This window comes from Gymnodraco acuticeps, unplaced genomic scaffold, assembly GCF_902827175.1.
Source record: "Gymnodraco acuticeps unplaced genomic scaffold, fGymAcu1.1, whole genome shotgun sequence".
NCBI classification, from domain to species: Eukaryota; Metazoa; Chordata; class Actinopteri; order Perciformes; family Bathydraconidae; genus Gymnodraco; species Gymnodraco acuticeps.
In genome coordinates this window covers 563,119-585,340 of record NW_022991632.1, presented here as the reverse complement: position 1 = coordinate 585,340, position 22,222 = coordinate 563,119, and the positions used below count along the sequence as shown (strand labels likewise).

Below are 22,222 nucleotides of genomic sequence, written 5' to 3'. Positions count from 1 at the left end.
TTTACTTCAAAGGACATTCTGAAATAAAGACTGATGAATTTAGGTGCAATTTACTGCAATTAAATCTATGTTTTCTGTTTCTGTTCATATTGTTGGCTACATTTTTCCATAATGATATTATTTGTTTGATATTGAACACTTAATAATCCGTAATAATCTATTTTATAATTTTACATTTAAATGTACTATTAGTCCATTTTTCATGACTAATAGTTTAGATTATAATGAGATCCCCATTAGTTGTGCCATAAAGCACAGTCTTCCTAGTTTCCACATTTTTAAAGAAACATAAAAATGTACAGTCCAATAAAATTAACACATTTGACCAAAAAAAAGTTAATAAAGTAAACACAAAACACAAATGACAAAAATAAAACACTGATATTATCCAGTTTCAGCAATTAACAATTAATAGGCCTAACGCTGGACTTATTTGATAAAAATATCCCTTTTTAAGTGGTTGTGAATAAACACTTCATTATGTTGCATACATTTCACGATAGACAGTTATCACAAGAAAAAGACCCCTCTTTACAGGAGTCTCTCCCATCGAGACCGACTGCATTTCTTTCAACTTTCAAACTGACCCACAGAGAATGCCAATTACACTTTGAATTCAAAAGATGAGACATCTTAAACCATTTTACAACGTAAAGGAATCAACGGTCAATCTGCACCATTGATGTCACGGCCACAGCTGCAAATGTCCATTTGTCAATATCCATTTAAGCATCACTTAATACCCCTAATTTAGTAGTTTCTCCACGACAACTGCCAGGAACACCAACACTCGAACCCTCAGGGGATCTTTGGACGTGATCTAGTTCAATAGTAGTAGTATGAAGAAAGTGATAGGGGTCATTAAGGTGAGAAGCACATGATAGTATTCATCAGAGGAAATAACCTGCAGTTGGAGCAAACCGCTTGTTAGTGGAGTTTATATTTAGGGGTTTGAGGCCTGATTGCGTGGTTCACAGTATGAATATAAAATGTCAGTCTAGACGGGACATTGCAAGGATTAAGGCACTCAAAACTAATGCTGCTCTGCAGTGACTTCAGGTCAAACACATCAGTTCTTAATGAGCTGATCATCTGTGAGTTCTTGTGTCTTATTATTAAATGTTTGTTTTCTTTGTTTAAGTCAGTTTTGATCAAATAAATAAACGATAAACAGTACTCCTGTTTCTGTATTCCTTGAAACTAAATGATGTCTCAAACAAACACACACCATACACTGAACCTCGTGTTTTCTGTTGGCACTTCTCTCCACCACTTCTGGATTATTCCTCCTGCTTTTCCTCCTACATTGATGCAAATCCTGCCTCACTATATGCTACCATGCTTGGGCTTTAGGGGGATTTAAGCAACTTAGTTTTGGGATTTTTGAAAAGTAGGCTGCATGCAGAGGAGTTGTGCATACACTTAATACATCAAATTAAAACACAAGTCTGATCGTTTGGAATATAAGCAATGTTATTTAACATACTTTATAACGAATACACATGGAAGTACACATGATACTAGATGTTTTTATTCTTTTCCATTTAGTAGCACATTATTAAGATAACATTTGGGCAAACTGACATTTTTCCCTAAAAGAGTTTAAGAATTAGATGAAAATGGAGGGTTTGTATTTGCATAATAAATACTGAAGCATCTTTTTGTGTCTCGTTTAATTGTTACCAAACCTTTTATAGCTCAATATTCACCTGCAACATACAGAAAGATCTTCACAAGTGTTAAAAGGTGAGAGGATGTACACTGTATTACAAACACACTTGTAGGTGTGTGACGGATTGTAATTAATTAAGAGGACAATGTTATGCTATATAAGCATCCTACTGAAACAGAGTATGCAATATTGTCAAGTCACAGGCAAAGGATGACCACACAATTGAACATTAAGACAATCATGTTACATGTATACAAGCACACTGAAAATCCAACACAAGACTGAATATCCATAGATACTAGGTTGGTAATATCTCCTTTCATTAGGTCTCAGAAAGTTTCTGTGTATTTTGTGACAATCTTAACGCAGAGAAATACATTTTTGGCAAAGTTACAGGACAACAACATGTATGAAACTAACATTACTATCCAGGGTACATTGATGTATACAAAACAATTGAATGCTGTCTTTTTAAACCAAATGTGGAACATCTTAGAAGAGATGTATCAAACTCCCTCTGGCCTTTGACAGTTATAAATGTCTTTATAAAAGTCCTTTCACATTCAATCAAGGTCTTTCTGAAATCAGTTTTTTCGACTATCTAAGAAACAGTAAACACTTTAACTTTGCTTTTCTTTCAGTCAGAAAGACATGAGAATAGACAGGTAGTACAGTGTTGTTGAATAAAGTGAAGCAGGTTGCACCAGCTGCATTAGGAGGAACAGGTGAACCAGCAATACACTATAAATACTAGTAAATACAAAATGCTATCACAACATTTGATAAACAATGATATTTCTTATCTATACACTCAAAATACACAACATGCCATGTTCTTCTTTTTACAAACACACAAAAAAGGATTGCATTACATTTGGCACACAATCACAGTGGACTGACTTTGATTTGGTCAGTGTTCTCTCTGGCAAGCTGTCTGCACTTATAATTATGTATAATTTTATATCATGGATTACGTGCAAAAGACACAATACACAATAATACTTAATAGTAGAAACAGAAAGCAAATATATTTTAACCCCCCATTCTGCGTTATTCACAATAATAAAGTTGTTCTGTGGTGACCCTCAGCAGACTGGAGCACGAAGTGTTGGTTCATTTGAGGTGAAAGAAGCCGCTTGGTTTTGTTGGTACAGCCATCAGCATGTTAGCTTGGTTCTTGTGAGTTATGTGGATCTATAATAAAAAATAAATAAATATTGGTGAATCTTGAAATTCCTTTAAAATAATGAATATCACATCAGCTAATAATAATAATAATGATTTTTTTTTAATGTCTCAATAACTGTAATACACATTGGATAAAATCGACTTCTAAATTCAAATAATATTATAGCCTTCAAACTCGTTCTCCTTGATAGCCCTAATCTGGGTTAATCTCAGTTTATTTTATCTATGCTGTACGAGCCATGTGTCTCGGCCGCAGGTTTGAAAATAACTCTACAAATAATAACAACTTTGTTGTTCATTACGATGCTCTAACCACTGGGTTTAATTACTAGTCTGATATGTAACGTCTCTTGGCACTGAATTGGATCACTTACAGTACACGGAGGCTGCATCCACGGCTCCCCATCAATCTGCATGGGCAGGGCTTTGATTGTCCTGCACACAGGGAAGATAGAGAAAGTCAGATTTAAATATACTTTACCCGAACCATATGTCAAGTGTTTCTCTGTTTACATTGGATGGCATAGAGAGGGATTACAAATCAGAACATCAGACAGTAAAATGGAATCAAAAACAGCAGCCACATACATTCTTGTAGTTCTTGTTTCATATTGTCACGTATTCTTGTTATTATTGTCAGCCCCCTGTAGGTAAAAGTGAACAACCTGATGGTGATTTGGGAAGTCTGTGCCAGTCTGTGCCCGGCGCTCTTCATTTTAGTGTAGATCTGTCCCATCTCTATGGCTCCTTCCAGCCCCACCACCTCCATACGCCTATCACTGATATCTGCAGCACACAGAGAAACACACAGATCAAGTTCAAATTGTTTGTAAAAGATTGAATCAGCATCATAAAACCAGGTTCACGCCATAACGTCAAGATAATATTTAGAAACAATAAATGTGATGATTTAAGATAGTACCTTGAGAGACTGTTTTAAGAAGTTCAGGGTCAGTGATAACCTCGCTGTGCTCTGCCTCTGGAGCACCGTCACACTTCTTGGACTCGCCCCAGAGGTTGGAGCCTCCGTGCATGCTGGGTATGTTGAGGACAGCTATGCCCTCCAGGGACATACTGCTCAGATCCAGAGACCTCCCACAGCACTGGGGGAGGCAAAACAAGATTAGCTCTTCTGTGAAGTACAAATACTTCTTTAAAATAAAAATTGCTACATGACTTATAGACATCTCACCTGAATCATAAGACACTCCTTCAGCTTCTTGCAAGTGGCAGAGATGGTTTCAGAAGTGGCAAACTCCAAATACCAAAGTTTGTTCTTCATTCTTATACAAAAAGAGAGCTTCATGTTAGACATTTTTCAAAAGTCTAAAATGAACAAAGAATAGATTTCCCCTTCTCAAGATTTGGTTCACAAAAGATAATGGACTAGTGATTTTATAGTGTAAACACACGCATAATGTATTGCGTTGGATTTTTGTTCTCCAATTATCATATGGCGTGGTGAGTGCCATTAAAACTTGACCAAAGCAATTAAAAGAGCAAAGGAAAAGAGCTTGGGAAAGGAAGAGGAACATATTTGTCTATTCTATTTTAAAAACCTTATTTTTTGTTTTTATTTAAATGTAATTTATTCTTAGTTTAAATTATTTATTTTCATAACACAACCATCATTCGATAGCAAAATGAATAAGGTTGAGCGAAACCGCTTGAAATAAACATTGATTGATTTGCATGTATAGAAATGGGACATTTTACCAGAAAATGTATGCAAATTAACTAATTAAAAGGCAAAAAGGAGAGGATACTGGAGATGTTATTTAATCAGCAGCCCTAAGGGGAAGATTTAAACTTTATTGATGTTTTTAGAACTACACCACTTATTTTTGCCTTATATGTTTAAATGACGCAAAAGCCGTGCAATCCTTTTGTCAATACTCTCTCTCTCTACAATTCCGAACCCTCACCTGCTGTTGAATCTCCGCGGGTGTTTCTCTCTCATGGAGTGGAAACGATGCGCAATAGAGGCATCCTGTCAAACACACATTTCAATTAATTTTCATTAAGAAATGTAAATGTTTAATGTCATTATTCCTTTCATGCTTTGGCACTGACTCACCACTCCAATAGAGAAGTAGTTGTTAATGATCTCGTAGGGCACGGGGTCTCCTGCGTCCTGGGGGTCTTCTGGTATCACCTGGATGCTCCAGCGGTCCATGGGAACCTGCTCGCTAGCTTCAACCTCCTTTAGGATCTCTCTCAAGTTTGACCCGTCGTAGCCTTTCACAAGATACAGAAGAAGCAGAAAGGGTAAGACACGGAGCTCCAACGCTAGTCACAACACCTCAGTGATGTTTAGAGGTAATGTGCTGGGGGCTTCACCTCCTCCCCAGCGCAGACAGCGGGCCAGGTCGTTCCCGGTGCCCAGAGGCAAGACAGCCACCGGATGACGCACCTGCAGGTCTGCTTTGTCTGAAATCACAGGAACATTTATTATATTTAGAGATGGTTTCCTTTATTACCTCTCTAAACCCAAAAAGGACCCTAAGTACCTATAGCATCCAGGAGCCAGCCGACGGTGCCGTCTCCTCCACACACCAGGATCCTGTACTGATCCAGACTGCGGAAGAAGTGAAGTCTGAAGAAACAGAGAAAACATGACATTAAGCTCATTGTCTAGAATGCTTTATTACAAAACCTTAAATGCATTAAAATCTGCTTATACCACTTTCTAATTATAGATAATATCGCCTGTAAATATTCACAATTACAGTAATTATAACAAATGATTAAGCATTTTATAAAGAGTTAAAAGGACTTAAAACTGTGATATAATTTAATTGTCACATGTTTCATTCATTCATAGTTGTAATACATCATTAGCAAGCACTGTTATAGCAGAAAGTTTAATACAGCGTATTTCTGGTATATTCATTTAATGTTACATGGTATTCCATATGATGAGTTAGAGAGACAATGGTCCTTCTGAATTATCAATAGATGTATTCATTTTAAGTGAGCTGACATCGAGGTTGGAGGAAGTTCAGAAAAGGCCTTAGGTTATAAAAACAGTTAACCTTTGTTAGTAGACCACTCCTAAAGGACGTCATGAGATAAGTAAACTTTCCATATCTGGAACATACAAGTATAGCATTCAGAGGCAGAACATGTGATATCGTGTGTTAGCTAATGTAAGGAAATGTGTGTGCGTCCTGTCAAGAGTCCTATATATGTTTCTGTAAAGTTATACTACTTAAAAGCATTGCTGTAGGACTGCTTGAGAGCAGAGGTAATGTTTTCCTCGTTATTATTGATTGTTGTACAACGAAATAATAATTGATCAACTATACCTGTTACGATTATTGTGTTATGTCACGTTTTGTATGTCTTGTTTTGGGTGTTTTCTTCCTTGTATATTGTCTGGTCCTTCTTCCTGTGTTTTTCCCCTGTCGTTAGTTTCCCTGGTGTGTCTAATTGTCTGATTGTGTTCACCTGTCGCCCTTGTGTTTCTCCTCCCCTGCCCGGCTGTTTCTCGTCTTGTGATTACCCCTCCCTGTATTTAGTCTTGTCCCTTCCTGTGTTCAGTGTTGGTTCGTCTTTTGTTTGTGAATAAGTTCACCGGTGAGTGTTCTGTGTTGTCCAAGTTATTATTTTATCCTTGAAATAAAGGCAATATCAGTGTAATCTGCATTTGGGTCCTGATTGCTTCATCCACCGTAACAGTACGAACCAACAAAGAATGGACCCAGCAGACAGTTTGTACGAAGTGGAGTACAATTTGACATGTTTGAGGAATGACTTTAAATATGCCTCCAGTAGTGAAGAGAGGCAGTCCATTTTTTCTGCGGCACGTCAGGAGGTAACCTCAAGGCCCTGGTTGAGGGAGTTGCTACCCGAGTGGGTGGAGGACTTTTTTGGCAGCTTTGAGGTCAAACCTGTTTCCCAGCCTGCTAGCCCCAGGCATGCTAGCTCCCTGCCTCCCAATACCCAACCTGACGCCATACGCCTCGGTGTGTTCCATCTGGAGTCAACCCTTGCTTCTGCCCCAGCTCCTGCTCCTGTCCAGGAGCCGTTCTCTGGAACTCGTCTGGCTTTTGGAGGTCCACGAAGCCTCCAAACGGCTCTTAAAAGAAGGAGTCGCAAGGCCAGGCTAGCAGCCCGAGCCCCAAGAGCCATGGTTCCGGCCCCAGCAGCCATGGTTCAAGACCCAGTTCTGGCCCCAGTAGCCATGGTTCCGGCCCAAGTTCTGGCCCCAGCAGCCATGGTTCCAGACCCAGTTCCGGCCCAGCGGCCATGGTTCAAGTCCCTTCTCTGGTCCCCTCTCTAGTCTCTTCTCGAGTCCCTCCTCTAGTCCCTTCTCTAGTCACTTCCCTAGTCCCTCCTCAGGTCACTTCCCTAGTCCCTTCTCTAGTCCCTTCTCCAGTCCCACCTCTAGTCACTTCTCTAGTCACTTCTCAGGTACTAACTCTAGTCCCTTCTATAGTCCCTACTCAAGTCCTTTCTCAAGTCCCTCCTCTAGTCACTTCCCTAGTCCCATCTCTAGTCCCTTCTCCAGTCCCTCCTTTAGTCACTTCTCTAGTCCCATCTCAAGTTCCCTCTCCAGTTTCCTCTCGTCCCCTCTCGAGTCCCCTCTCGAGTTCCCTCTCAAGTCCCCTCTCGAGCCCCCTCTCCAGTCCCTACTCAAGTTCCAACTCAAGTCCCTACTGAAGTGCCGTTGGAGGTTCCGTTGGGGGTCCCGCCGACTACTCTCCTGCCGGGGGTCCTGCCAACCCTATGTCCTGTCCCGTTGGGGGTCCCGCCGACTGCTCCTCTGCCGGGGGTCCTGCCAACCCTGTGTCCTGTGCCGTTGGAGGTCCTGCCGGGGGTCCTGCCAACCCTGTGTCCTGTCCCGTTGGGGGTCCCGCCGACTACTCTCCTGCCAGGGGTCCTGCCAACCCTGTGTCCTGTGCCGTTGGAGGCCCCGCCGACTACTCTTCTGACGGGGGTCCTGCCAACCCTATGTCCCGTGCCGTTGGAGGTCCTGCCGGGGGTCCTGCCAACCCTGTGTCCTGTCCCGTTGGGGGTCCCGCCGACTACTCTCCTGCCGGGGGTCCTGCCAACCCTGTGTCCTGTGCCGTTGGAGGCCCCGCCGACTACTCTTCTGCCGGGGGTCCTGCCAATCCTATGTCCCGTGCCGTTGGAGGTCCTGCCAATCCTGTGTCCTGTCTCGTCGGGGATCCTGCCGAAGCCTGTCCCACCGGCTCCGGTTCCTGTTCGGCCGACACTGGGTCCTGCCAAGCCTCCGGAGCTGTCTGGTCTTCGCCCTCGAGCCCGGCCCCCTGAGAGCTGCGGTCTTCGCCCTCGAGCCCGGCCCCCTGAGAGCCGCGGTCTTCGCCCTCGGGCCCGGCCCCCTGACGCTTCCTGCCGCTGTCTTCGCCCGCATGCTCGGCCCCCTGAGTTCGCCCGCTGTGGCCGTCGCCCCACCATGGACTCTGCCTTGCCCCCGGGCCGTCCGCCCGAGACCCCCACCTTGGACTCTGCCTTGCCCCCGGGCCGTCCGCCCGAGTCCCCCTTCTCGGCTTCTGCTTTTCCCCCGGGCCGTCCGCCCGAGATCCCTTCCGGGTCCTCCGCTGTGCTCCTGGGCTGTCAGCCCAAAATCCCGTCCTCCTGACCCCCTCCACCCACCCTGGTGGCCTAGTGATCAGTGTTGGTTTGTCTTTTGTTTGTGAATGAGTTCACCGGTGAGTGTTCTGTTTTGTCCAAGTTATTATTTTATCCTTGAAATAAACGCAATATCAGTGTAATCTGCATTTGGGTCCTACTTGCTTCACCTTGTATTTGTGTTTTATTGATCCCTCTCTGTTTCATTCTTTCCTGTTGTGAGTGCTAAATTGCCACAACAGCACTGTTATCCTATGATTATAATGTGATTTTAAGTTATTCTCCGTGGGAGTTGTATGCTTTAAGTGAAGTAAACAATCATTTTAGAACGTTTTGTGTTCTTATGACCATTGACCATTTATGAATATAATGGTTATAATTCCATATAAAAGAATATATTGTATTACAAAAAAGGGCCTTATATTTCAAAATAACTCTTGTGTAAAAGGCCAATATTCAGTTTATTATTAGGAAGTATTTGGTAGTCATAAACGGCTTTTATAATGAATTGTTATCTAGCATTATTGCACTTACACAATTATTATGCATTACATGTATGTTTGTGAAACATTGAAGATATGGGCGTACATATGTACAGTAATGGTGGTGAAAGTGTACAGTACCCTGGTGCAGGACCCCCGTTGGAGAGGTTGTACACCTGACGCGGGTTCAGCAGGTACTGAAACTTCCTGAGCACTCTGTGGAACAAACAGAAGGAAGCACACAAATGAAAAGGATATTCCTATTCCAAAAATGAAATATATAGACATTTTATTCATTGGGATAGACCCCTTGAGATGCACCATCTCGTTTTCAAGGGGGTCCCGACAATAGCAACAACTTACAGACATACATAAACAAAAAGACAAAATGCAAAACATGACACACAAGACAAACCACATACAGTCTGTTAAGTAAAATTCAAGCAATGCACACAATCATTACAATTTGAGACAGTCAAGCAAATCAGTTTCATCAATATCAGTTTCATTAATAACAAGTACAGACCAGTTGAAAGTGAGATGATAATGCATGTTTAAACATACCCAATGATGCAAGAGATCTAATAGCAGCAGGTAAAGTATTCCAGTCAGTTGAGGCTTTGAACATGAACGCTCTTCTGCCAATCAATTTTTTTGAGGGGACAGAGAAATGAATCTGAACAGAATGTCTAACTTGATGAATTGGTGAGTAGGGTACAAAATACTGCTTTAAATAAGGGGGATAGTTAAGATAAATGCATTTAAATATCAGCTGAAGCCAATGCGTGTGTCTTCTTACATTTAAAGAAGGCCATTTAAGTTGGTTATACATTGTGCAGTGATGTGTACGAAAAGGACAACCAAGAACAAATCTGCATAGTCTGTTGTAGGCTATGTTGAGTGGAGCAAGATCTGATTTATGTGCATTTTGGTAGACAACATCACAATAGTCCATAATCGGAAGAATAAGTTGAGAAGCAATTCTCTTTCGGACACTGAGCATAAAACAATTGCGAGAGCGGTGTAAAACACCGATTCCGTAATTGACTTTTTGTATTACATGCTTTATATGTAGTTTAAATGAAAGTTGAGAATTAGTAGAACACTTTGGCACTAGGAGTAAAGAACATGTCACCATCATATGGAGATTTAATCTGCTTACCGTTCCCCCTGCATTCCTCCACTCTTTGGGTTAACAAACACCAGCAGAGGGTGCCTGTCTGAAACCGGAACGATCTGAAGAAGAAAACATGACAGATTCAGATCCAATAGATAATGTAAATCACCTGAAAAACACATACATATTGTAAGGATTGAATGTGTGAACACATGCTTTGAGTGAGGCTTCTGTGATGCAGCATCATGCAAACTTCTGCTGTCTGTTGATACAGAAAATGTTGAGTTTTTAAAGAAAATAGCTTTGGTTTATACATGACCGCCATTCACCATGGCTTCTTTGTGTCCTCTCCTGGAGAAATTGGCAACCAATGATTGGCCTTTTCTTGCCTTCAGCGACAACCCCTTGTGAACATATAATGAGGGACAGGAAATATCAAAGCATGCATCCCAAAGTTCATATTTATTTTTTATATGTGTTGCTTTAATATTGTCAAAATATTGCTGAGGATGCTTTTATTCTTATTTTATGTCACATTTCTTTACTTAATCGAACAGACTACAAAGGCATTGGCCCAGTCTTTTTTAACACGACGAATCACTGAAAGTGGAGAATCTCCCAAAAGCAATGATATGCAGATGGTGGTTTGAGCAGGCAATTTGAAATAAACCTCACAGAGAAAACATGGGTGTACAGTGGGATAAGGAATAAAATGTCTTAAGAAGATTTGATGATGCAGACCTGCAGGATGTGGCCATCAGGGGTGACATTCAACAGGCTGCTGTCCTCCTCCTGAAAAATACAATTAAATTAAATTACAATATTCTAACAACTACACCACAAACAATTCACTGACAATATTTCTAATTTTGGTAAAGCACATTCCTTGTGTTGCTAATTTTACCTTTGAGATGGGGAATATGGCCCACGGAGGCAGTATATGATCTCTTAGTGGCCCACAATCACAGGACGATAAGCCGGAGAAAATACACTCATCGTGACGCTTAAAAAGAGACAACATTTAGCGAGCATATATTAAAAAAAAATGTATCCTCTCTAATTATTTCAGTGTTTCCAAACATGAGCACACTCCTCACCAATTCCTGGCACCACACACAACGCCTCCCGGCCAGAGTTTTGATCTTCTTGTGGCAGACCTGACACTTGTTGGAGTTACAGTCCGCTCTGATCCAGTCGTGAGCCGCGATCTGAGACACAGAGGAGAGCAAAACAGAGTGTTCAGGAAAATATGTATATCATTACTTTCTGAGATTCATTTAAACAGTTTGATCAATAGCAAGATTAAAACTCATTCTTTGTTGTCTGTTTCAAATGACCCAGAAGTTGACAGGGGAGGGGAGTATGATAGTTTCTCTTTTGTTAACTGGGCTTATAACTTCAAACTGTACATTTTATATTTATATTTAATTGAATATGCCATGTCGCCAGGGAAAAGAAAGTTTGGGGCTCTCTGCTGGAACTGCTACCCCCGCGACCCGACCACGGATAAGCGGGAGAAGATGGATGGATGGATGGATGGATGAATATGCCATTCTTGCACACTAAATGTAAATGATATCCCACTTTTATATTGTGTTAGCTGTCATTTAGCCCTTCAATAGTGTTTTATTTGTCATAGTTTACAGATTTGTATCTTCAAGGTCAACTTTTATATTTTCATTCTTTTAGTTTGTTTTGTTCTTCTATTTTGAGATGTTTATATTGTATAATTGCTCATTTTCTACTCTGTTTTAATTCTAATTGTGTGCAATACTTTGTTTTACATGCTGCTGCATTTGTATTTCGCAATTTGGGATTAATAAAGTATATCTTAAATAATCATTTAAGATGCAGCTCACACAAGAACGTAAGTACTTTAGTGACTATTTCTACTTACTATAACTAAATAAGTTATATACTACCCCTGTTTATTTTTTATGATCAAGAGATATCTAATAAGATATTGTTAATCCTGCAATGTGCAGTGTTTTATGTCTTTTTTTTCTAATTCCTGAAATAAATCCAATCAATCACTGACGTTCACACATTCTCCTACCCATAATGTCAAGGCAAGTCTTTACATGATGTTAAACTTTCGCCCCAGGACCAACTGGATATTCATTAGAGCGGTGCCAAACCCCAGCCCAGCCCTGAATGATTTCAGGGAAATTATGTTATCGTTGACTTTAAGAGAATTAGCGCAGAGCACACCCTCTTTATAGCAGCTGTGGAAGTTATGCACATTGTTAGACGTATCATCTTTTTGAAAAACTAATGACAGGCAGACGTGCATCAACAGATCTAAAACCCCTTAAGCACACTGGCTAATCAAACCTCCGGAAGCAGCAGGCGAAACCTGGCCAGTAAACTGATGAGATGTATTACAGATTGTCCCTTGTGCTTGAATGAATATACATCAGAAAATAAAAGAAACACATATTGTGCCAAATCAGGACATTGAGCAGACATGCAGAACATGCAACTAATAGTTAGTTGCAGCCCTATAACCAACATGAATTAAAGGTGGGGTAGGTAAGTTTGAGAAACCGGCTCGAGATACACTTTTTGTTATATTCCATGGAATGCTCTTAACATCCCGATAGCAATGAATATCTTAAGTGCTTTGACAAAAAATCCATAAAAAACGTCATCTGTGGAAGCCGTAGTACTGTAAAAAGCACGACCAATCATTTGAGCCGGCCCGGCTAAAATAACTGGATGGCCTACCTGCCTGTCAGCCTTCCATCTGTGCACAAACTTATCTCGTGCCCTCATTGGTCATGTGCGAGTTCGTGTGTGTTGGAGGAGGGGCTCTGTAAGGAAGTGGCAGATTTTTTCCGGCTGTGTATTTTCAAATTCTAGCGCACTCGAGCTTTCTCCAAAATTACCTACCCCACCTTTAATTTATATGTTTCTCAGCCTGATTTAAATTGATATTGAAAAAAGCATTGAAAGAAAGTTTAATGTATCTTTGTTGTTGTTATGTTGATAAATGGAAAAAAACAAATATCAAAAAAACTAAATGTATCTTGCTGATTTAAAAAACAACAACAAATCCAATGTAAGGAAATGTTCATAAAGTGTTTGTGTGTGTCCTTACACCAATCTCATTTTTTGATTTCACAAAGGTACGAGAACAGGGTTCAGGATTCTTGTTGGCACATCGACTGTGGACAGTGTACTTGCAACCTGAGGGGCAAGAAGAAGGAAGGTTAGGAATTATTATTCTATAGCAAATGGCACAATGTGACTACTCCTCATCACTTGTGCAGTGTGTGCGGTGCGTGGCGGCCCCCTGGTGGCGGCGCTGAGCTCTTACAGGTGCAGCAGAGTCCCTGCTTCCCGAGGCCGAGCAGCATGTTCTGACACACGCTGCAGTAGGTCGGCTTGTTGAAGTGCTTCATCCTCCAAATGTGCTGTCCATCCCTCTCTGTCATCTGCAGGGGAGAGGGAGAAAGAAATACTAAATTAGAAAGAACAAGAACCCCAGAAAACCACACTGCAATAAGAGCAAAGGCGACCCATTTAAGTGGGTTAAACCCGAGCAACACTGACAAAACAGGGGGTGTTGAGGGGACATGAGAGTGTTTTATGTGTCAAATGCTTGTTCACTTACCTTCAGTCCGAGCAGGACAAGTAAAGGCACATTGTTCATGCCTCCTTTCACCCATTCCTCCAGAGTGACATACCCACTGTCGTCCACATCGAACGCTGTCATCATTTCTTTAAGCACCTGTACACAGACAAAAAAAAAGCTTGTTATTTACTATCAAACTGCTGCACAGTTAGCTTCATTTCACATATCTTAGCTGCTGTTATTAAGGTCTATTTATAATGTAACACTTATTATAACCCTCCTACTAAAGATTCTTAATTATTATACCCTCATGTTGATTTGTTTCAGATAACATATTTATTATTTAAAGCTTTAAATGAAAAAGACATCAAAATGAGACTCATACTGGTCTGAGTTCAGTCGCATCCCATCCCAGGTAATCAGCAGCTCGCATCATCTGGGTGATTATACGATCCACTTCCTGATGGAGAAAAAAGCATATTTTGTATTCACAGTAGACATGTTCTTCTTTTTCAATGTGCAATATATTGTTACCTCTGACAAGTATGCTGTGTGCTCTACATTTTACTTTAAAGAGGGTCATGTGTTACTATACTGTAGGTCTAAGACCAACACAACAACAATTTAAATTAGACTTTTTTTTTTTGCAGAACTAAATGCAGCAATAAATGAACACATGTCAACTGTTCTAGGTGAATAGTGTGTGTTAGTCATTGTGAGTAACTTACAGAGCTGTCCAGGAGTTGGTTGCAGTCTTTATCGTAAAGTTTGAAAGTAACTACAAACAAAACAAAGGCAGTCAGTGCTTCAGCCATATTTATCCTCCTCCTCAAAATGTTCAAATCAATCAAAATGTACATTAAATCCAGTTGCAATATAATAAACTTGTTGTTAAATGATCAAATCAAGATGATACCCACATTCAAGTTTTTCACGTGGCTGTCCTTCCTCCAGCACCGAGAAGTAACAGGACACGTCACTAAGAGAGACCCTGCCTTAAGACAAAGAAATATAGAAATACAGACACCTTTATTATATTACTGAGGTCTGAAACTGCAAGTCTTGTTTTGTTTCCTTCCGGAATAAAATGTTAGACTGCAGCAATAAAACTATAAGAGCAAGTATTTAGTCAAACGTTGGTTATTTTGGAATAGGTGCAGTAATCTCCAAAGATTTTCTACGCCCACAGCTTCATTCCTATGAAGCAGCTCAACAAGATAAAAACAAACAAACAGGTGGGCGTCGGACAGCGTCCTACAGGAAATGCTCTTTCTTTCTTCCTTTGATTATTTACAGTATGTTATTTTGAACATTACCAGCCACACTCAGGGCGATTGACTGTAGAGCTTTAACTCTTAACACCTGCTCTATGCTGTTATGTAAAAGGATATAGGGCTTTTAACATGATTTACCTCCTTTAGGCAGAGAGCACTTATTGGACCCATCCTGATCCACGTGTCTAAAATAATGAAAAAGGCGCTGACAGAAATCTGCAGGGAAGTCGTCCACTTCTAGGTAGGTCTTGAGAAAGAGAGAGAAACCCACTGCATCCATGCACTGTGAAGAGAAGTCAAAACAAATAATGTGTCAGTGTAACATTTATATTAATTGCAATGCTTCATTTTACTGTAGGCCTATATAATCCCCTAATAATTTCCTAGAACATTTTTAATCTGCAACTCATTAAAAGACCATGGAGTTAAGTGTAAATGAATTTACCTAAAATAACATTTATTCCATGTAACGAATAGGAAGTGCTCAAAAATGGAGGGGCTCAAAATGTGATATGTAGGTTAAGCAAAAAAATCTACGTATATATAAAATAAAATATCATTGTCCTGAAAAGTATTATCCTGGTATTAAAAGAAGATTTTCTTTTGTAAAAATCCCTGTTTTCTTTATTATAAAAACACCTAAATGTAATCTTTTTTTCAGGAAATGTAGTGCAAAATGTATTTGAATTATTATTTTGTATTTGTACCCTGTCAAATAAAGACTTAATACGTGTATCATTGATCTTTGCATGACTCACCTCTCCGAAGCTGTGCTGAGCCAGCCGACCCCCGGCGTGAAACTCCTTGATCACATCCTTCACCCTCAAACTGCTGTCTGCAAAGAGAACAACAGAAGGTGAGTGAATAAACAAAAGAATAAAGGTCACACAAAATTCAATTTAATTACACATTTATAATATGAATGTTAAAACAAGGATACATTTGCAAGAGCATCATTATTTGTAGAGAAGGACGTACATTTTATTTTTCTAAGGTCCAGTGTAATTATCCCTTCATCAATTATCCAACAGTGCAAATACCCTCTGCCCCCCCAACGTAACACTAAAAGCCCATTTCAATTATCTCAAAGCCTCTGAGTGTATAGAGAATAGTTTTAGCCCCGCTCAACTTCTAGTTTCCTGCTATTCCTGCTTTCCTCTATCCACTAATAGTAGTTTGAAGTCTGGCGCATGCACTTACAGTTACGAGTTGTTGTTTGTGTATTTGAGTTATTGCTGAATGATCCTCAAAAGAATCCCTAAGAAGCAATTTAATGATTAGGAACTTCCCCAGTCATGTATTCAATGATGTTTAGTGACTACTCCTTTTGTGAATATCGATTATATCTCCCAAAGGAGACATTCTCAAGTTTGAAGGAAGCTTAAAACTCATTAAAGTCTCTGATCCATCAAGTCTAAATGTAGAATGTTTATTCATCACACAGGCTCAGGTGTTTCAGCATTTTTCTTCTTCTGTGCCGGAGGTATAAGCTAAAACATAAGATTACAAGAAGGTTGTGATTTAAGTGTGTAAGTGTGTATTTCTCCTCATCAAGTATAGTTCATGTCTTAATGTCTTTCTTTTTTTCTACAACTAAATAAGTCACTGACCATTGTGTGGTCACTTCCAAACACTCAATGCTAGAAGAAGTATTCAGATCTTTTCAATTATGCTCGTAAAAACAGCAGCCAGGCAGTTTAATTTTTACAAAAACGTGATATTATATAAACTCTTAATAAAGTGAAAAGAGAAAAATGCATAAGCGCTATTGTCTTTTTAAAAAATCCAATGAATTTACTTTATTTTTAATGTATTGTCCTGATGCCTACATTTCAACTGAAATTACAATATATTAAAGTATTTTAAAATAATTTGCAATCATGCTTTTTCATCAAACACATATGTAAACTCACCTCTAAATCATAGATCTCACATTTGAATACATGTCCTTAAAATATGTCTTCTTATTGTATTATTTTCTGTTTTACTCTGTAAACCCAATAGTTACAGAAATGAGTGAGGAGGTGAAACTGACCTTCCATGTAATGCTGCAGCTGGATAAAATCCACAGGAGTCAGAGATCCTTCTGCATCACCAGAGGAGGCCATGTCCTCGGCTGAGCAAAAAGAAAATAAGAGGCGTGGGAGGACACCAACACAAAGCTTTGAACACAACAGAGGCCTCCACAACCAAAGGGGTAAACTGTTTCATTTCAAAGGTAGGTCCTCCACAGTGAGTGACGCATATAAACTGGTTTGCATGCATTCCTTGGATTGCAAACAACATAGTATTCAAACACTCGCCTATATAAAACACTGATTAACCAGAGTCTGGTTTCAGATATCTAGACAGTATCTTTGATAGCTGAGGAATCTTTATCAACCAGTGACAACGAGACCTATCATTCCACATTCAAAGAGTTCAGTCATGCTCAGATTAGTTGACACCTTTAGAAATATGTAAATAAATCAGAGGTTTATTAGAAGATTTGACAAGATAAGGATCGGCCCACATGAAGTTACAACAGTAATAACATGCAGGATCAGGCTCTATGTTGATTGTCAGCACCCAATGAAACAAAACTGCCGCCAACAGAATAGGATATTTAATTGAACAGCAGCTTGTCGAGGCATTGGTTGTGCTGGTAAATGTGTCCAACAATATTCTCTGCATATGTCTCCTATCTCACAAAAAACACTTTGTAATATCATTCTAGCTTAACCAGCAACCTACTGTTAGAGTAAATCAAATACATCTCAACCTTTTAAAAGGGGCATCCATCAAATAGGATTATAATGTGAAGCTATCTGCCTGAGTAACAGCCACTGCTTTTAACTTTGCTCTATTAAGTGCTGCACAGGCGTTCAGACATCCACACAGGAAGAGGGCTAGGCTGAGGGCGAGGGCGAGGCACGTTTATTTACACCAAGTCAATTGAAGGCTCCTTACCTTCCTCTCTCGTCAGACTTCAAATAAAAATATGTCCCAAACTCGGAGCTTCACGGCACGGAACTTTGATGTTTTTGTTGACGACAGCTTGTGCTAGTGAGTAAATGTCTCTGGTGGTATTAGCGGATATAGGAGATTAAGGAATAGGGCAGAGGAGGAGTTTAAATACAGACATAATTACTGTTAGTGGCACCGCCTTGCGCGCGTTAGCAAACACAAGCGAAATAGCCATACACAAGCACGCGCACTTTGATTTATTTGACCCTGCCAACATGTCAAATCAATCTGTGAGCTGTTTTTTTTAAGGGGGCAGAGTGACATGGAATATAGAGATAACATATGCTGAGGCAAGTGAGTGCAGATTCACCGCAGATAAAATACAACAAACTGAAAGTGGAGGAACAGTTGGCAGGTCAAAGTTTTATTTTATTTTCAATCACACTGTATGTTACCATGCTCCAAATACACGTGTCCAACTAAAAGAGCAATATAACATGTATATAGAGCAAGGAAGGGTGAACATATAGCCTAACATGTGACAACAGTTTTCACATAACATGTTTGACACATGGGATCTAGAAATCACATGACTGTCATGTAAATTAGTCACATGTCAATTGTATTTAATGTTGACCTTTCTTTAAATAGTATACAAAACAAACAAGCCGTTAAATAACTCTCTGCATATCTGTTTGTTGGGTCTTAGTCTAAATGAACCTTGTATGGGATTGTTTCAAAATTAAAATAGGAACTTTGACACTTAAAGACATCGTCCAGACATGTTTTAGTAACATAAGTTGGACCCAACCCTATTACACATAAGTGAAATCAATCCACCAGTCAACACAGTCCATGCTTCCTGGCCTCCATCATCATCATAATGTCATCCAAAAAGCAGGATATGGAAAATACCCAAACAAATTACACCTCAAACATAAGTAAAGGCAGGGCCGTCCCTCCCTACAGGCCGGTTATGCAGACTGCGTGGGGCCTCACCTTGCGGGGGGGGGGCCACAGATGGAAATTAGCTATTAGCTATAATCTGGCATATTGCATCTCTTCTCTTTGCTGAGATCAATGTTTTTGTATGCATGGTCCTTCTATAAATAAATACAAATACAAATCTTGCGGAGGGTGCCTCAACTGAGCCGAAAATGCGGCGCACCTATGCGCTTATGCGGCGCAATTAGTGTCGCGGCATGGTTTCACCGCTGCGAGGCTCCACTAGCATCCCCCCCCCCTCTTGCTGGTTCAAGACCAGCCTGGCCAGCTAAACCAGCATAGACCAGCATGGATGTCATGCTGGTCTATTGGGAATGCTCATTGATGTCATCAAGACCCATTGAGTCTAACTTTTGTAGTCGGCCTCTTAGAATGTTTATAATTTCTTTGTCTCTTAACATTCATATAATAATTTGTTTTTTTATTGTTATACTAATATTATTGTTGTTACTATCATTTACTATTTAATAATGTTTTCTTTGTTTTCTTTATTTATCGCTGCAGAAAGGATCATGCCAGCCCACATCAAACACCTGATCAAGAAGTTGTGAATCTTCAGGCAGAAAAGATGAAAACACCTGTTCAAAGTTCCAGTTCCCTGTATGTGGAACCATGCCTGTATGGGACTCTGTTCCACATGTCTTCAGTCAGTTCTGGACCCATATGACTCGGACACTATTCCATCAAGGCTTATTAGAGGTATAGTGGTATAGGAGAGGAGTGGAGTTATCTTTGTATTTAGGCTGCAAGTCGACAAAGTTGATCAAATGCTGATGCTAATAATGATCCGATTAATTTGATATTGATTGTCTGCCAATACAGAATCCTGATCCGATTCTTCTATTTCCCAGATAATACAGCTGCACCGTGTAGTGTACACTAGCTCTATTGGTTTTTGCCATTGGAAATAACCATAAGTAATTGTTGACTGTAACGTCTATGCCAGGGGTGCCCAACCTTTTTTGAACCGAGAGCTACTTTTAAAGTTGCCAGTCTGCCGAGATCTACCAGTCCAAATAGATGGGCGTAGCCATTACTGACAGTCTACTACCAGGTGAATACACACTTCTACTTGTATAAAACTGACCTTTGTACGATTAACACTTCATAAAATACTGCAGATCCTTTATCTTACCTCTTTCTAATCTACACACATACAAGTATTTAACTGAAGTTACACAACAGTGTTGTTGATACAGAGTTGGAGTTTATTCACACGTCACTACAGTGGGTAATGTTTTCAAAAAACATTGAACAGTGCTGCCACATATGACACAGGAAAAGAAGAAAATACTCTGAACCCTTTCTTTGCCATTATATAAAAAATAGTGTTGCTACAAAAGTATAAATTAGGCTTACTAATAAGACAACTCAGATCTGAAGCTACACAGGAATCTGCTGCAACAGTGCAATAAAAAAGACAAAATGAATAGAATCAAACCCTTTTTTTGTTGCATTTTAGTAGATTATAAAAAGAAATGCCTTTAAAATAGGATGCAAGCAACACTAGTTTCTTAACCTGAATTGATAATAGACTATAATCAATTTAAGTTTGCATTATTATACCATTTTGTACAATAATTATAATGAATAAGTTCAAACAAACTCAAACTTACAGCTGATTAATAACGGTATCTAACTTGAGTTTTTATCATATCAAAAACCTGTTGAAATGCTACTGTTATTTTTATTACGCATCGGCAGCCTCCAGGAATGCTTCTTTCACAACTTCGCCGTCTTAAATGAAAGACTTCATGTGTTTCGCAAGAACGTGACTGACACGATAAGATGCTATGGTAGCAGCCTTGCTCTTGTTGTTGGGCCTGGTGGAAATGGACTGCTGTGCATGTAGCTGTCCTTTCAGGCCCCTCCCCTTTTGGAGCGTAGGGCAGAATCAGGAGGGAATTCCGTCTCTTAGCGTTTGTGCACTGTTTTGAAATGCCGCTCCTAAATTACCCTTCTTCGATAAAGCCACGCTCACATTGCAGATGAGACAGATGGACTTTGAATTAGAATAGATACAAAAATAATCATCCTCCCACTCGGAGTGAAAGTTATATATGTTTTGCTTCTGCCATAATTGCGGTCTTGTATGTGTGCGGACAGTCACTCCTACGGACAACGTTAGCGAACTAGTGCACTGCCCACTGTTCACCAGCCACGCCCCGACACATGGGGTCACGCCGGCCAATCACAAAGCTTTGATGCGTTCAAGTGCATTATTCTGCCACAGGAAGATTATGTTACAGGACATTAACGATAAAACAGAATATTGTTGTTCTATTTTTAGACACATCTCGCGATCGACTGGGAATCTCCCCGCGATCGATCGGTCAATCGCGATCGACTGGTTGGGCACCCCTGGTCTATGCCAACCAACTGTAATTTGTAATGTATTTTACCATATACTTTAACGGTCAAGTTCTGGCAACCACAGCAGCCCAAATGTTAACGTAAATGTCAAGTGTACTTATATCTGTACATTTATTTTCAGTTTGCTTCAAGAAGTGGCTTCAACAGACAGAAATGCAGGCCAGATTGGGAAAGGCTGGACGCTACACAACGGGAAACATTATGGACATGAACAAGGAAAAACCCCAAAACACTTTCTTTGTTGCCTTTTTCTTATCATACATAGTGTTACTGTTTTTGTTAACATTTAAATATTGAATTATATTTATTACTTTTATTTTAAATCAAATGCACCTGTTTTAGATAATATATTTATTTTTGATGTAGCCTATAGTTTGATTTGCAGGTTGGTTGTCATGTGTATCATTATTGTATTGTTACGGTGTATTTTATTATATTAACTAGATATTTATTGCTATTTATTAAATTAAAATACTGTTATGAACACTTTACAATCTCTTTATTTTTGGTAGCAGAATACTGACACAATGAATCTTTGTAATATATTGATGTTCTCTGGTTTAAATAATCATACCAGTATTTAAACAATGGTCACCTGGAATCCTGGTAAGCTTCCAGCATGGTATATTTAATACTATTATTAAACATACGCTGGTGATAGATGGATACTACTAGTGACCAGAGTATGCTGGTATGCTGTTTTTTTTTAGCTGGCCAGGATGACTGGTTTAGCTGGTGGCCATCCTGGCCAACTAAAGTGTCCAAAACCCCTCTAAACCAGCCAACCATCCAGCCTAATATCTACTAGCTGCTCAGCTAGTAGCGTCTCGCATCGGCGAAACTGTGGCGCCCCATCCTGCTTCCCGCATCCATCAATATACATTTAGGTGAAGACTAGACTAGTCATTTTTCCACAGTCAGTAGGTGGCGGTAACGGGCTCAAGTTGACAGGTGACAGCCGCATTTAATAAGTAGCAGAAGAAGAAGCCC

General features: G+C 39.9%; 1 protein-coding gene across 3 annotated transcripts; it reads right to left on the bottom strand.

Annotated features, from left to right (window-relative positions):
- Positions 1–1,509: 1,509 nt before the first annotated feature.
- dgkab (diacylglycerol kinase, alpha b) lies at positions 1,510–18,059 on the bottom strand. 3 transcript variants are annotated; one of them, XM_034198362.1, is made up of 25 exons: positions 17,858–18,059; positions 16,944–17,024; positions 15,667–15,743; positions 15,047–15,191; positions 14,555–14,629; positions 14,363–14,412; positions 14,020–14,094; positions 13,674–13,790; positions 13,377–13,494; positions 13,158–13,246; positions 11,155–11,265; positions 10,962–11,060; positions 10,799–10,849; positions 10,372–10,461; positions 10,103–10,176; positions 9,082–9,156; positions 5,371–5,456; positions 5,201–5,290; positions 4,938–5,098; positions 4,786–4,850; positions 4,053–4,143; positions 3,783–3,963; positions 3,526–3,646; positions 3,235–3,295; positions 1,510–2,866 (listed from the first exon to the last, which is right to left on the bottom strand). In XM_034198362.1, exons 2-25 carry the CDS (start codon positions 17,014–17,016, stop codon positions 2,786–2,788), a joined length of 2,256 nt encoding a protein of 751 aa, XP_034054253.1. In that variant the 5' UTR covers positions 17,017–17,024; positions 17,858–18,059; the 3' UTR covers positions 1,510–2,785. The 3 variants fall into 3 exon arrangements, with proteins under 3 accessions (XP_034054253.1, XP_034054254.1, XP_034054255.1); XM_034198363.1 differs by having other exon boundaries at positions 10,387–10,461; XM_034198364.1 differs by lacking the exon at positions 10,372–10,461.
- Between the last annotated feature and the right edge of the window lie 4,163 nt (positions 18,060–22,222).